Source organism: Polypterus senegalus, chromosome 13 (assembly GCF_016835505.1).
Source record: "Polypterus senegalus isolate Bchr_013 chromosome 13, ASM1683550v1, whole genome shotgun sequence".
Taxonomy (NCBI): Eukaryota; Metazoa; Chordata; class Cladistia; order Polypteriformes; family Polypteridae; genus Polypterus; species Polypterus senegalus.
Window position 1 is genome coordinate 23,370,731 of NC_053166.1, and position 15,608 is coordinate 23,386,338.

Genomic DNA, 15,608 nt, shown 5'->3' on the forward strand with positions numbered 1-15,608 from the left:
CTTTGTTGCCAGGCCTGTTAACAGCCTGCTGTCCTGTGATTCCCTAGACTTCATTTCCTAGTCATTTTGACTACAAAAAAATGGTGGTTACCTGAAAATAAGCAATATCAATCATCCATCCATCCATTATCCAACCCGTTATGTCCTAACTACAGGGTCACAGGGGTCTGCTGGAGCCAATCCCAGCCAACACAGGGCACAAGGCAGGAAACAAACCCCGGGCAGGGCGCCAGCCCACCGCAGTAAGCAGCATCAACCTTTAACATCAACCAGTAGCACACTACTATTTAGATCTGGGCCAAAATGGATAACCAGGAGGGATGAGAGATTTCAGAATCAGAATTCAATTCATTGGCAAGGTACAGTAAAATAAATGTACTAGGAATTAACACTGATAATAATTAATTAATAATTAATACAAGGAATTAGTACTGATTAAACATAAAAGGGCAACACAGAATATAAAAAGATAACTATGAAGAAATATACATGTAAAATGTGATAAAATACGATGCAGCATACAAGGGACTCACAAAATTTAAAGAGATAAAATAGGGTTAAAAAAGTCTAGCTAGTTTAGTGCACAGGTACAAATACTGAGCAGAAGCTCAGACTTGATTAGTCAAAATAACTAAAAAGAAGTTTTAGTGACATGTTGTTTAAGATTTCACTACAAGAAGGTGTTTGCCAGGAGGGAATGTTTAAAATCTGTGATGGCCTGCAAGTCTGATAGGCAATGACTTTTGCTGCAAACTTTCTTACTTTGGACTCATATAAGATTTGAGTGGGTGGTAAACTGCAGCGTATGATCCTTTCATAGGTTCTAATGATATGCTGCCGATTAACCTTAGCCTGAACAGAGGCAGCACAAAACCAGACCGTTAAAGACCTGATAATTGTTTAGTAAAACTGGACCAGTATTGCTTGGGAGAGTTTGAATTTCCACAGCTGACACAAACAAACAAAAAAACATTCCCTGATGGGCTTTTATGATAATACATGCAATGTCATTGTTCCAGTTAATGTTTTTTGACAGCCCAGTCCCCAGAAAGTTAAATGAGCCTGTTGTCCCAATGACAGAGCCATTTAAAATAAGTGAAAGGTGAGCATATGGCTGTTTCCTGAAATCTGTGATCAACTCCTACATTTTTGGTCAAAATTATTATGGCTGCACCACACTCTCAAATGTCATCTAGTCTGTAAATGGACTTATCTTTCTTTGAAATGAGGCCTACTAGTGTTATACCATCCACAAAATTAAGAAGTTTGACTGATTAATCATTTGTGTAAATTGAGAAGAGTAGTAAGGACATAACAAAGCTCTGTAAAGTACCATTAGTAAGGTTTAATGGGTCAGATATATAGTATGTGTGCCCGACCACAAGTACTATTATATACTGCATCTGTAAGAAAGTCTGCAATCCAATGGCAGGTTGAACTGGGTGAGATCGTACCTAGGAGCACTAGGATGATTTGTATTGAAAGCAGAGTTAAAATCCACAAACAACATCCTCACATATGTGCCTGACTTACCTAGGAGTTGGTAAATAAAGCTTAGGTCCAAATTTATTGTATCACCCTGTAACAAGAATGTAAGTTTAATGTCACTGTGCTCTGTACAAGAAATTATTTTATAAATCCGTTCACATGTACAGGCCAGGCCAAAAGGGCTCTCAGCATTTAGAAGTTCTTAGCCAAACATAGGACAAAATGGAAGGAGACAGCTTGAGGAATGTGTAGTCAGCCTAGAGACAGGTGTATGCTATTTTGTCCTATGTTGGAAGTCAGCACGGGATCTTCTTTCCTTGTTTGGAAATGGACTATTTGCTGACGTAAGGGCCTGCACGTGAAGAAGACAGTATAAAAGACTTGGATAGCAGCCAAATACTTTGAAGCCAACAGACGAATGGGTGATATCGTCATTCGTCCCGAAAACCCTTCCAGTGCAGCGACGGAAGATGGCAGACTGTATACATCAAGTTCCCACCTTGGTATTGTCATGCTATGGCTTCCTCCATTTGTAATGCCGTATAAATCGTCAGTAAAGAAAGCTAAGTTATTTTCTCTTATGTAATTTTTACTGCCGTATCACTATGGGAGGGATATTGCCTTTTAATATCATATCTCTATATTTTTCTGTTACTTAAAATGCCTCAATTATAAAATAACTTATTCCAATTAGGAAGCTATAATTGCACCCTAAAAGGAAACACACCCACAGGCTGGTTGGCTCTGTATGAAATCTGAAATGAGTCCAGGAAGTCCTTAGTAACGTTCTTGAAGTAATTCAAAATAAGGAGCTCAAAGGTCTTCATTACTACAGAGGTTGTAGCCAATGGTGACCTTAGAGGTCTTAAGGTTCACTCTGCAGTTCCAAATCCCTGCTCCTAACACCTGGTGTTGAGCCTTTAACAGGTTTGGTTAACTGTCGCTGGCCATGTCTCACAAACCTGTATTTAACACCCTTAGCTCCGCTTAGCCCTTCAATGAAACCATTAAGTTGATACACTCCTACCTGAGCTTCTGAGACCAAAAAAGTGTATGAATCTAGACCAAATTCATTTTTAGAGAGTCTAGCTTATTTTTGAAAGCACAAACATTAAATACAAAGGAAAATATTACACATAAAATAAAAGTAATGATACTGTTAAAAAAATATGTTATTTCAACACATTTAAAACCTTCCCTTAACTATCTTCAAGATAGCCAATCCTCTTTAGTAAATCTCTGCACACAATTCTACTTCTTAATTACCTTAAGAGTCCCACCCTGGACTCCCCCTTCTGAGATTGTGCAATACTTTTGTTTTAGTTTTCAAATGAGCAGTTTCCTTTTTTATCTGTCAACCTTCAGCACATAACAAAAATATATTTTTATTTGCATAAGTAATATTTACTTATTTCTACTTTCACATCCATTTGTCCTATATAGGGTGGTCAGGATCTAATTATGCAATTTTCATTATGCTATAACTTATTAAGTTATTACATAGAAAATCACCCGAAAAATCCCGGACCATCGAGAAGAGTGCGATCTGACGACATGAAAAATCACCTTTGCACCGAACTGGAATCGTCCCCGCATAAATCAAAGTCATCCAGACGATGACTGTACTTGAAATATAGAATTATTTAAACAATTACTATGAGTAATTATTCACTTAACTAGACATTAAGCCCGTTACAATAACGGGCGCTAGAACAGTACAACATAAACATTAGTAGGAACAGTCTATATTAAATGGCAAGGGACCTTGTATGTGGCTGTAATATGCGTCACTGTATTATGTGCCTTTAATTTTCTCTTGCATTAATACTGGTTTGTATTTCCGTAAAATGCCTGTAATTTTCTCTGACAGTAATACAGTGCAACTTCGGTTCATGACCATAATTCGTTCCAAAACTCTGGTTGTAACCCGATTTGGTTGTGAACCGAAGTAATTTCCCCCATAGGATTGTATGTAAATACAATTAATTTGTTTCTGTTTATGTGTGTGTCTCTCTCACGCGGCGTCTGTGTGTGTCTCGTGTGTGTGTGTGTGTATCTCTCTCTGCACAGGGAATGCACAGGGAGAGACTGAACGCGAGCGGCCCCTCACATGCGCACTTCACCAGAAGACACACACACACGGACACCTGGACGCACACAGGGGTTTTATTAAAGAGGATTAATTAAAAATGTAATAGCCCCAAATATCACCTTCATGTGCTGTAATTGACAGAGAATTAAGATTTAGAAAATAATAATAAAAAGTTCAAAAGGTCAGTCTTTTCTTTCACAGTTGACAAGCACAGACATTATAACCTTCATGCTCAATTCAATTCTCAAATTTAAACATTTTTAAAATGACAGCCACAAATTTCACAAGCCAGTTTTAGTAATTTATTATCTTGAGTGTCTCCCGTCCATTTCTGGCCTGATTCAGTTCTTAGCCTAAGCTTTCAATATTAGGCCAGGTCAATGGGTGCACTTTTTTAACCTAAAACTATTTTGTGATGGTTTGTAAATTTGGATTGGGTGATCTAAACACAAGTACTGTGTACCTGACATTTTTTTTTTTTGGATGAGTATCTTTTGCTAAAAAGAGAACACAGAGTTTTGAAGGTGGTAAAATGTAATTAGTCAAGTAGAGTAACTGTTATAGAAAGGTTGAGATAATAGCAAAGATACTATATTTGAATAGTACTCTATGTGTGTGGAGCTGAAATAAAATGAATGACAAGTAAAATCATACTTCACGTTCATATGTTTCTACTTTTCAATAGGTATTAATTCATTTTTGTGTAAACCTTTGAACTCTGACTAAGAATGCCAGAAATACTGAAATATCAGATCTGGTACAAGAGGTGGAATGTGATATGGGCTCAAAGTTATTATTAAAGGTGTAATCCATCCTGAAAACACATGATGAGGAACTTTTTATGCATTTGAAGAAAAAATAAAATGTTTTGTAATTTTTCATATGACACATGTACTCACTGAGCACTTTTATTGGCAACACTATACTAATACCAGGTAGAGCCTCCTTTTCCTCTCAAAACAGCCACAATTCTTCATAGCATAGATCCCACAAGATGTTGGAAGCATTTCCTTAAGATGGTGGTGCATGTTGACATGATTGCATCACAGAGTTTCTGCAGATTTGTCAGCTGCACATTCATGCTACAAATCTCCACATCCCATTCTACTGGATTCAGATCCTGTGACTGTGAAGGCCACTGACGAACACTAAACCCATTGTCATGTTCATGAAACCAGTTTGAGACCATTTTTAATTCGTGACATGCATGGTGCATTACCATGCTGGAAGTCGTCATTAGAAAATAGGTAAATTGTGGCCATGACGGGATGCACATGGTCAGTAACAATACTCAAATAGTACATTCCATTCAAGAGATGATTGATTGGTATTAACAAGTTAAATGTGTGCCACACCATTACACAACCACCATCAGCCTGGACAGTTGACACAAGGAGGGTGAATTGATGCTGTTTTATCAAATTCTGACCCTACCATCTGTGTGTCTCATCAGAAATTGAGATTCTTTAGAGCAGACTTCACTTTTCCAGTCTTCATCTATCCAGTATTGATGAGCCTGTTCTCATTGTAGCCTCAGCTTTCTGTTTTTGACTGACAGGAGTTTGACTTGACATTATCTGCTGCTGCTATATCCTGTCCTCTTCAAGATGAAATGTATTTTGCATTTTGAGATGTTTATCTTCTTATCACAATTGTACAGAGTGGTTATTTGAGTTACTGTAGCCCTTCTGTCAGCTCAAACCAGTCTGGTCATTCTCCTCTGACCTCTCTCATCAACAAGGTATTTTGAGTCAGAGAACTATTGTTCATGGATGTTTTGTTTTTGGTTTTTGTTTTTTTTTTTTTTTTAACTCAGATGGTTATGTGTGAAAATCCCAGGAGATCAAAAGTTACAAAAATGTTTAAACCAGCTTGTATGTCACCAGCAATCATGCCATCATCAAAATCACTGAGATAACTTTTTTCTCCAGTTCTGATGTTTGATATGAACATTAACTAAAGCTCCTGAACCATATCTATCTAAAATCTTTGATTTTATGCACTGTACTGCTGTCTCATTATTTGTTGATTAGATAATTGCATGGATAAGCAGGTCTACAATATTCCAAATAATTTGCTCAATGAGTGTATGTAGGTCTATGTGAAACAACAGCCTATAGTTAAAGGAACTGTTTTCATAATAATAATAATAGTAATAATACACTTAAAATCTGTTATTCTCCCAACAATATTGTACATGTAAGACTTTGAGTTTCTTTAGAAACAAATACAGATGTACCATAATTGTGGAAAAATGGTATAATTGCAAGTCGAGTATTGCGTAAGCAGTATATATTTATTATTGCTATTTTTTTTCAACCTATAGTAATAAAATGTCTCATTGTAAACCACTTTGCTTCTACCACCAGTTTTCAACAGTTACTTTTATTTTCTCTGTCATCGCATACATTTTCAAATTTGTTTATTATTATTATTATTATTATTATTATTATTTATTATTATTATTATTATTATTTAAATTGGCAAAAAGTGGTTGTGTACGTGTTCCACTTTGTTCTTGATGTCCTATCTGTGATATTCGGATAGGCCTCAGCTTCTCACAACTCTGTGACGGATAAAAACCCATTTCAGTTTCATAGATAGAAATACTCTCTGTATTCAAATCAAATGAAACTTCATTTTTGTTTAATGAAAATAAAAATCTCCAGTCATTTGGTATTAGGAATAATGATTTCTTCACTTAGAAAAAATCACCATGTACCAAAAAAAAAAAAAAAAATCAGAAAGTTATCGACAAAAAATAAGTAATTAAATACTTTCATGACTAACAGATTACATGCTAATTTGAGATAATTAATTCTGAAGATGTATGTTTTCTCTACTGGGATGTGCGTTAATCTTAAGAGTCGACCACTCAGTGTCTATCTAACTTATCTAATTCTAAGCAAGATATTAACTTTCAGTAATTTTTACCTTCTGAATTGTTCATTATTTGCTTGTTCAGATCTTAATTGAGAATAAAATACAAATGTAAGTTCTTAAATATGCAACGCAGTGTTAAGGTAAATGTTGTTTTTGAAGTATAACTTAACAATGTAACATGCTTAATGCCGATGATTCTTGGCAATTTATAAAACAAACACAGGGTGTCGCTGCCTTCCATGTTTCCATCGTTGTCGTTTCAAAAGGAATACAGTTTTCTTATGAATGTCCGCCTCATTATTTGCTTGTTTTCCACAAAATCGACTGCGTGGATTCAGCTTTCTACGTGTATTTATATTTATTGAAAATTTATTACAGTTTCATTATTAGAACAAAGAAAAATATATTGAAAACCACAGTGCGTAATCTTCATGTAATATTCGAAAATGGACATTCGGGAAAATCGAAGACTGCCTGGCTATAAACAGATTTCTCTGTATTCTGCTGTTCTTCTGAGCTTTTGGACGAACGCATTTGCACATCTACGGTATTCTGTTTCAGAAGAGTCAGTACCAGGGACGATTATCGGCAACGTTATGAAGGATTTGGGTCTCGACGTCAGAAATGTCGAGGCCCGAGGGTTTCGTGTGATATCTGGATCAAAACAGCAGCTGCTGCAGGTAAATCTCAAAACTGGAGACCTTTTAGTGAAAGAAAGAATTGACAGAGAAATGCTTTGCGATAGAGATCAGGCATGCTTTACTAGCATTAAAATTGCAATGGAAAATCCCTTAGAAATACACCAAGCAGAGATTGAAATTATAGACATAAACGATAATTCTCCGGCCTTCCAAAGCAAACAGAAAACACTAGAAATTTTAGAATTAACTCAGATCGGGTCTCGTTTTCCTCTGGAGGGGGCTTTCGATCCAGATTCTGGAGTTAATTCGTTAAAATTCTATCAATTAAGTAAAAATGATTATTTTATTTTAGAAGTAAAGGAAGGTAGCCAGAAAAATAAAATTCCTGTGTTGGTGTTACAAAAAGCCTTGGACAGAGAATTAAAACCCGAATTTGAATTTTTGTTAACAGCAGTCGATGGCGGTAATCCTCCGAGATCTGGCGACATGAATATTACAGTAATAGTCAGTGACGTGAATGATAATGCCCCGGTTTTTGTTGAAGAAATATACGTTGTTACATTAGAGGAAAATGTTCCGTTAGGTACGCTTGTTTTAAAAGTAAATGCTACTGATTTAGACAAGGGTAGTAATGGCGACGTTGTGTATTCATTCGAGGAATCTGCAGGAAATAAAATTAAAGAATTATTTGAGTTGGATAGTTATACAGGGGAAATAAAAGTAAAGGGGTTAATAGATTTCGAACAAAAGAAAGTGTATGAGGTTGAAGTGAAGGCTACAGATAAAGGACATGTACCCATGAGTAGCCACTGCACAGTTGTAATTAAAATAAAAGATGTTAATGACAACGCACCCGTTATAGAAGTACCATCTTTAAAAAGTTCAGTTTTCGAGGATGTAAAGCCAGGTACAGTAGTTGGGCTAATTAGTATCACGGACGTAGATTCTGGAGTTAATTCAAAAATAGCATGTACCACATCTGTTTCCCTACCATTTGAATTAAAACCCTCGCTTCAGGAAAATCTGTACTCTTTAACAACAAAAGCAAGACTTGATAGAGAATTGGCATCCCAGTATAACATAACAATCACTGCAAAAGACTTTGGTCATCCTTCTCTATCATCTTTTGAAACTGTTCTAGTGAACGTGCTGGATGTAAATGACAATCCTCCAAGATTTTCAAAAGATCTTTATGTATTCTACGTAGAGGAAAATAACACTCCTGGAACCCCAGTGCTTGAAATTAGTGCCGTGGATGAGGATACGAACGAGAACGCTGTTATCACTTATTATCTGCGGGAAAACGAAGCCACGGAAAATCCAGTGGTGCCTTTTCTCACCATCAGTTCTGACAATGGACAAGTATTTAGCTTCATAACCTTTGACTTTGAAGAACTGAAAAGCTTTAAATTCATTGTTGTAGCCAAAGACTCCGGAATGCCTTCATTAAGCAGCAGCGTTACCGTGACCGTTCTCATTTTGGATACAAATGACAATCCACCAGTTGTCGTGTTTCCTTCCGTCACAAATGGAACTGCAGTAGTGGAAGAGACCATCGCAAGAAACGTGAAAGCTGGTTATTTAGTTACAAAAATCAGAGCTTATGATGCTGATGTAGGATATAACGCGTGGCTTTCTTTTTCTTTTGAAGATGCCACTGACTTGTCACTTTTCAGAGTGGGACGCTATACAGGAGAAATCAGGACGATTCGGACGATGACTGAGTCTGATGTCACTGCTCATAAGTTGCTTATAGTAGTGAAGGACAACGGGAGCGTTTCATTTTCTGCATCTGCAAAAGTAATCATTACTGTAGCTGAACACACAGAAGCGCACGCCTTTTCTGAAGTTAAAAGCAATACCGCCCAAGATGAGCCAGAAAATAATATAACATATTACCTGATTATTGTTTTAGGTTCAGTCTCATCCTTATTTTTAATCAGTATAATTACTGTCATTGCCATCCAATGCCATAGAATATATGAGAATTTTAAAATTAGGAAGTACTTAAGTGACACAAACTATGTAGAAGTGAGTGGATCACTTTTTCATAACCAACAGTACCAGACAGCTGAGAAGAGATTAATTTTTGTTGGACCAGAGGTAAACAGAGATTCAGTTGTGGATGCAAATACTCTTGTCATTTCTGACAGTGGAATTAAAATCCAGCAAGTGGTGAGTTATTGTTATTTAAAACTTTCCGTTTTCATTGTGGAATTGCTTTACTTTGCTTTGTAACTGTTCTTTTTATGTGTACATTATTGTTATTATTATTTTTCGTATTATGATTATTATTATAAGAATCGCTAGTGAACTTAGAGGATGGAAGTTTATAAGAAGAGATTTATGATAAGACTGTGTTCTTTCACCAGATATTTTATTGTTGGACAGCAAAATGATTTTAAGAGACATTAAAGAGATTAAAAGAATAAGGGTGGGAGGTGTGAATGATACCAATGTGCAATTTGCAGATGTATATATTGCTGAAAGTTATGAGAAATTACAAGAAATGTTAAATGTTGTAATAAAAGATAGTGAAGCGAAGGGACTAACCCTGAATTGCTGTGGTCTTTACCAAAGACAAGATAGTTCCAGAATACTAGGAAGGGCGGAGTGGTGGCTCTGCACTGGCAATCAAATGGTTGCTGGTTTAAATCCCGTAAATGCCAGAAGGGTCTATGCTCTGTTGGGCACTTGAGCAAGGCCCTTAACCTGTGGTTGCTGAGTGCTTTGAGTAGTGAGAAAAGCAGTATATAAATGTAAGTAAAGAATATAAAGTAAAATCTGAAAATGTCAAGGAAGGGAATCAGTTTTGTTACCTATAGGTGGCATGTTAACACAAGATGAAGGAATGGATTAGAAAATCAAGAGATGGATTGCTATAGTGAAAAATCCTATTTTTGTAGTTTAAAACTATATTTCAAATCAACACATAACCATTAAAAGAAAAGCAAACTTTCTAAGGTGTTATGTATGGTCTCTCTTAAAGTACAGTTGTGAAAAAGACTGAACAGAACAATGAAGGTAGACTAGAGAGCTGTGAAACATGTTTTTTTTAGTAGAATAACAGTTTCATGGACAAGTAAAGTAACAAATGAAGGAGTATTAAAGAAAGAACAGAGGAAAAGATTACTAAGTCAGATAAAGAATAATCAATTTAAAATGTTTGGGACACATCAGCAGAGCTGAAGGAATTGAAAGTGCTGCATTACTGGGTAAAGTCAATGGGAATAGAGCAAGAGGAAGGCAGAGAAAGAAAGACCATCAATGAAAATGCTGTGACATGTTTTGGGAATATAATGAGTACCAATGAGATTTCAGTGTGGCATGGAAAAGAGACAGGTGGAAGATTATAATTGCCATAGACATGGCACACGTAGTGAGAGAAAGTGGTTATACTTGAGGTAATATTTAAGGAAGACAATATTTCATTCTTTTTAGTGTTTTTATACTTCCTTTTTGGAGAATGTTTGAAATCCTGACATTCTTCTTTTTTGGAACCTATGACAAACTCCTAAAGCTTTACTACTTATTATTACTCTTTCTCTCTCTAACACTCCCCATCCCTCCATGCTCTAGCCCACTTTCTCTTTCTTTTAATGTTTTTAAGCCTCTCTTTCAGTGTCTTCCATAATTAGCTTATATCATAGGCAGAAATTGATTTTAATTATCCCTTCTTGAATGTTAAGTGGACAAATGATCAGGCTGCATTGATTGTTCTGGAAGATGTATATTCTATTTGCTTACTTACTCGCTTTTTTTTCAATTTTACCTCTGTTGCTAAAGACATTTGTTACTTAGATGTCTATAATATAGATGAAGGTTTTAATGAATCCATATCCATCTCTGAAATATTACTCTTTGCAGGTAAATGTGGTAAAGACTACTGTAATAAACCTATCTGAATATAGGTACACTTTTTTGAATAATACTTTATCACATTTATTTTACAAGTGAAGACTAGGGACTCGATCCTTATAGTACAATTGGCATTAAATGTTAAATATGATATAAATATCCTTTTAGTTAATGGTTGAATGAAGCATCCATCTGCATGAGTGACACCTTCATACAATGACTGGTCATCTTTAATTATAATAATTTGTTATATTTATATAGCACTTTTCTCACTACTCAAAGCACTCCCCACACAGGGATGACTTGTGACGTGAGCCTAAGATCACCTTACTGTAAGGCAGCAATGCTACCATTGCACCACTTAGTCTCTCCACTGTATGTTTTACCTTGAGCTTCCACTGCCCAAAAGGCAGACGGGAATTGAAAAAAGAGGATAACAACATGGGTGAAGAAGTGTTTACAGATAATTTACTGAAAGGATGTAGGCTAGAAGGTCAAGCAACACAATCAATCCTAAGCACTTTAGTATAAAAGGTGAAATAAGAACATATCCAGTGGAGGGGCTAGAATTTTCATCTTTGTAGATCAATAGTGCGCCCTATGTTGTCTGGGATTGGCTCCAGCAGACCCCTGTGACCCTGTAGTAAGGATATAGAGGGTTGGATAATGGATGGATGGATAGATCAATAGTAAAATATTTTAAAGGATTGCATAGTAGAAAAGAAAAAAAAAAAGTCTCTCAATATTGCTGGAATCACTTATTTAGGCAATTTGTGATACTCAAAACTTAGAATGTAACTCATAATACCAGAAACAGTGGGCAATATGATACATTTGAAACCCCACTAATTCATTCTAAACTAAATTTATTATTCTTTAATTAAACAGGGACCCCACTAGAAGCAGCTCAGCTTTGTTAAAGGTGATCTGTATAGGAAGTTAGCTGGACATCCTTTTACTAAAGGATCTGAACACACCTTATGATTTTGCCCTCACTCATTTGGGTAGACATTATCATCTGTCATCATTTGTACTCAGAAAAATCAGAGATAACCTGTTAATGGTTACTGTGTGCTTATGAAGATTTATTTTCTGTGATTCAATGAGTAATCACCACAACGGTCTTGTAAGTTGACATCAACACATTCTATTGTCTGACGACGCACACAACTGAATTGTTATTCACTGAATGCACAGATGAGAATGAAATGTTTTCCAAATAGTAGGCAAATAAAATAAGAAATAGTCTAGTATTTTCTTCAGAATCTTTCTACAGATAAGTTGCTTTTTAAAAAATTGGTGAAAGTTTGGCCTTGAGACAATAGACATTTCCATGCTCATTGCTCATCAGGGAGTGATCATCATTGTCAGTAGGATGTACTAAGCATATGAGTGGATCTTGAGTTCATTCTGATGAACCTGGTATGCCATTGTAGTATTTAAATACTTAAGATACATCAATGAAGTGGCACAAATTCAATAATATTTTTAAAGAGGCTAAAAGGTGATGCATGTGCCATATGGATCATACAACCTCTTAATAATATAGAGTGATTTATTTGATTTATTATCTATTTAATATTTATTTTATGAAATGTCCAATATAAGAAAATCACTGGAAAGATACACTCCACATTTTATTTCAATCTAGATTTTCCAGTATGAGGAAGGGTGAGGGGTGAATGAGTTCTTTAGATTTAATACTAGCATTGGAAAGCTTATTTTTTTTAAACATAAATACCCTCGCAGCCTTAACTGTAAATGTGAAAGGTCATTATTGCTTTCTATTGTATATTTCACATCAGCCTTCAGTAATTTTTTTCTGCTGCCAATATTATTTGTCAGCTTTATCTTACTACTATTAAACTTGATGTACACTTTCTTCCTTATAGATTAACTAATCTATTACTTAATTGTGTGGTTGAAGGACTTGTTATATCTTCTTTTCTCTTCAAAAATACATCTTTTCTGCTTTGATTTTAAATTTTTTAAAAATCACTGAAATGCATGTGGAACTGCCCTATCATGTCCTTTCAGTACAAATGAATTTATTTTTAGTAAAATTTTACATTAACCATTGAAATTTCCCTTTGGGATTAATAAAGTATCTATCTATCTATCTATCTATCTATCTATCTATCTATCTATCTATCTATCTATCTATCTATCTATCTATCTAAGTTGAATGTTTCTGTTAGGTACACGTTAAACATTCTTCTATCCGTTCATTGTCTGAATCAGTTTAATCAGATTAGAGAATGATGAAGGTCTATTCTTGCAGCACTGTACAACTGGAGAAGCTAACTCTGGGTAGGGCACTTATGCACATACCCACAACTTACCTTGGTCAAACCTTAGATTTAGTTATTAACCTGTAACATGTATCCTTGTTATGTTGATTAAAAATCAATTATTCAGGGAAAGGACCACACAAACACAGGAAGAGTGAACACATTACTTTATAGAAAAATGTACTTCTCAGCACACTGTACAAGGAAAAAAATAATTTTAGTAATTTCAAAATGTAAAGCAGTATTTGGAAATGGGCCACACTTTGAAATCATGGTTAATGGTCTATCGAAATGTGTGTTTAAGAAGAAATATCAGTCTGTTCATAATATAAAAGAAGGTGAGCCACATGTTCTGAAGGTAGTCTGTTCAATATGTGAGTATAGATTAGCATGAGACTATAAAGTAATAGACACGTTAAACTTGAACTCCTTGATAAAATATTACAAACCTACAGCAGCACTGCCATCTTCTCCTTAACATTGTATTTTACTTTGTAACTACAGAATACAGATTTCTTAAACGCTACCTGCAAAATTGTTTGGATTACCTCACAATAAAGAGTTGTACATGTGGTAGACAGGCAGAAGAACACAAAAGGTTGATGGATGACCCTTTTGAAGCTCATACTAGCAAAGCCACAGACAGCAGGTGCATCTCTAGTAAATTCTGCAAAGATTGAAACTTTCTGTGAAAGCACGAGAAATAAGAAGAGATGGGCAGTGTTGCCATATGTGGCATAATTTCTCTATTCGTAGGGAAATTTTAATCTTTTAGCGGTGTATCAGCAGCAAAAAATATAGGAATACATTTTGTTAGGGTTTCACAAAAACGTTAGGGGGCACGATCAAAACTGTTATGAAAACTCGGGTCACAAATACTTAAAGGTTGAGAAACGCTGCCTTAGTTGTGTTCCCTCATAGCTGTGGTGACCTAGTTTCCAATGTGTCTATGAAGTTTACACATTCTCCCCATGTTTATGTTGGTAAATTGGTTTTCTTTCACAATTTAGAGGTTCATGATATTCTTGGTAAACTGATGACTATATAAATTAACACAGTAGGAATATAAGTGTGTGAGTGTGACCTCTAGTTGAATAGCCTCCTAATCATAATAACCGGCCTTGTGGCTAGTGATGTATCCATTAGTTCTAACCAAATTACGTAATTAGGGAAAAACTATTAACATACCATAAAAACTGAAATACAAATGATACTAAGCAATAATCTTTCTTGCAACTTTAAAGACTAAGCTACAAACTCTGTGTTATTTGACTTCAACACATGCAACACTGCTGTAAAAAGCAATGGTCACAGTCAAATTCTTTGAAAGCTGACTTTACTTAGTACACTATTATATTAGCCTGTTTCATCAATTCATGCAAACAAGCAATACTGAGTGTCCCTTGCTAACTTTAAACACAAATTAGCACTGAGTTGCCAGTTCTTTCTTTCTTTCTTTCTTTCTTTCTTTAACACAGATGTACAGCTGTATTACTGAAAGCAGTTACTGCCTCCTTGATAATAGAAAGCATTATGCACTGCTCTGACTCTAAAAATGACACTAATTTTACAAAACAATGAGAATAATTTATTTTTTTTATTTAGTTTAACAAAAGCCCCATCCAATCATTAATTCTTATTGACTAATTAAATAAATATACACATCTTTATGTGAGAAAAAAAAAACAAACAAACAAAAAACAAAAAACTGAAGTTCATAGATTTATCCCTTGCATAGCAAAGGGAGAACAAGCAAACACCCACAGGCAGTGCCCAGGATGATTATGAAAATGAAGAATCGAGAGCTGTAAGGCAACGACTTGTATTACTCTGCCACTGAATATTTCTAGCAACTCATTTTGAATGATCTGATTCATGTTCTGAATGTCAAAGTAATTTTAACAACTCACAAGATGCTTATTATCAGTCTTAGAAAAGTTTCATTCATAATATTACAAAGTCAGTCTAAAAAGATAAAAACTAAAATTATTTAAATGGTGCAAAGTTTAAACAATTGTGCTATTCATCTGTTTATCGTAGTTGATAAAAAGATTCAAGTTGAAGTTTAAAGTTGCTGCACAAAAAGAAACAACTGAGTGACATACAATTCTGAGTGACAGGCATTAAACTTCAACCATATTAATACAGTTTCCATACAGAACTATGGAGACTTATAACAACATAGAATATACTAAGTTTGTATGTTTTACCACCCTTTGAGGCCAGTGTGCTACGTGACCAACCTAACTGCAACCATCAATAATACTCATAAAATAAATAAATAAACAAACAAACAAACAAACATAAATAAATAAATAAATAAACAAATACCGTATTCCAAATAATAAATAGATA

The 15,608-nt window shown here is 35.1% G+C and overlaps 2 protein-coding genes across 5 annotated transcripts in view; both read left to right on the plus strand.

Annotated features, from left to right (window-relative positions):
* LOC120542147 (protocadherin alpha-C2-like) overlaps positions 1-15,608 on the plus strand; it is a 503,189-nt gene that overhangs the window by 46,740 nt on the left and 440,841 nt on the right. The gene's annotated exons all lie outside the window — the stretch shown is intronic.
* Positions 6,408-9,342, plus strand: LOC120541976 (protocadherin alpha-4-like). Its single transcript, XM_039774018.1, has one exon. It carries the CDS (start codon positions 6,910-6,912, stop codon positions 9,340-9,342), a length of 2,433 nt encoding a protein of 810 aa, XP_039629952.1. The 5' UTR covers positions 6,408-6,909.

Coding starts and splice junctions, on each gene's coding strand:
- LOC120541976 (XM_039774018.1), top strand. CDS start 6,910: ATGGACATTCGGGAAAATCGAAGACTGCCTGGCTATAAACAGATTTCT.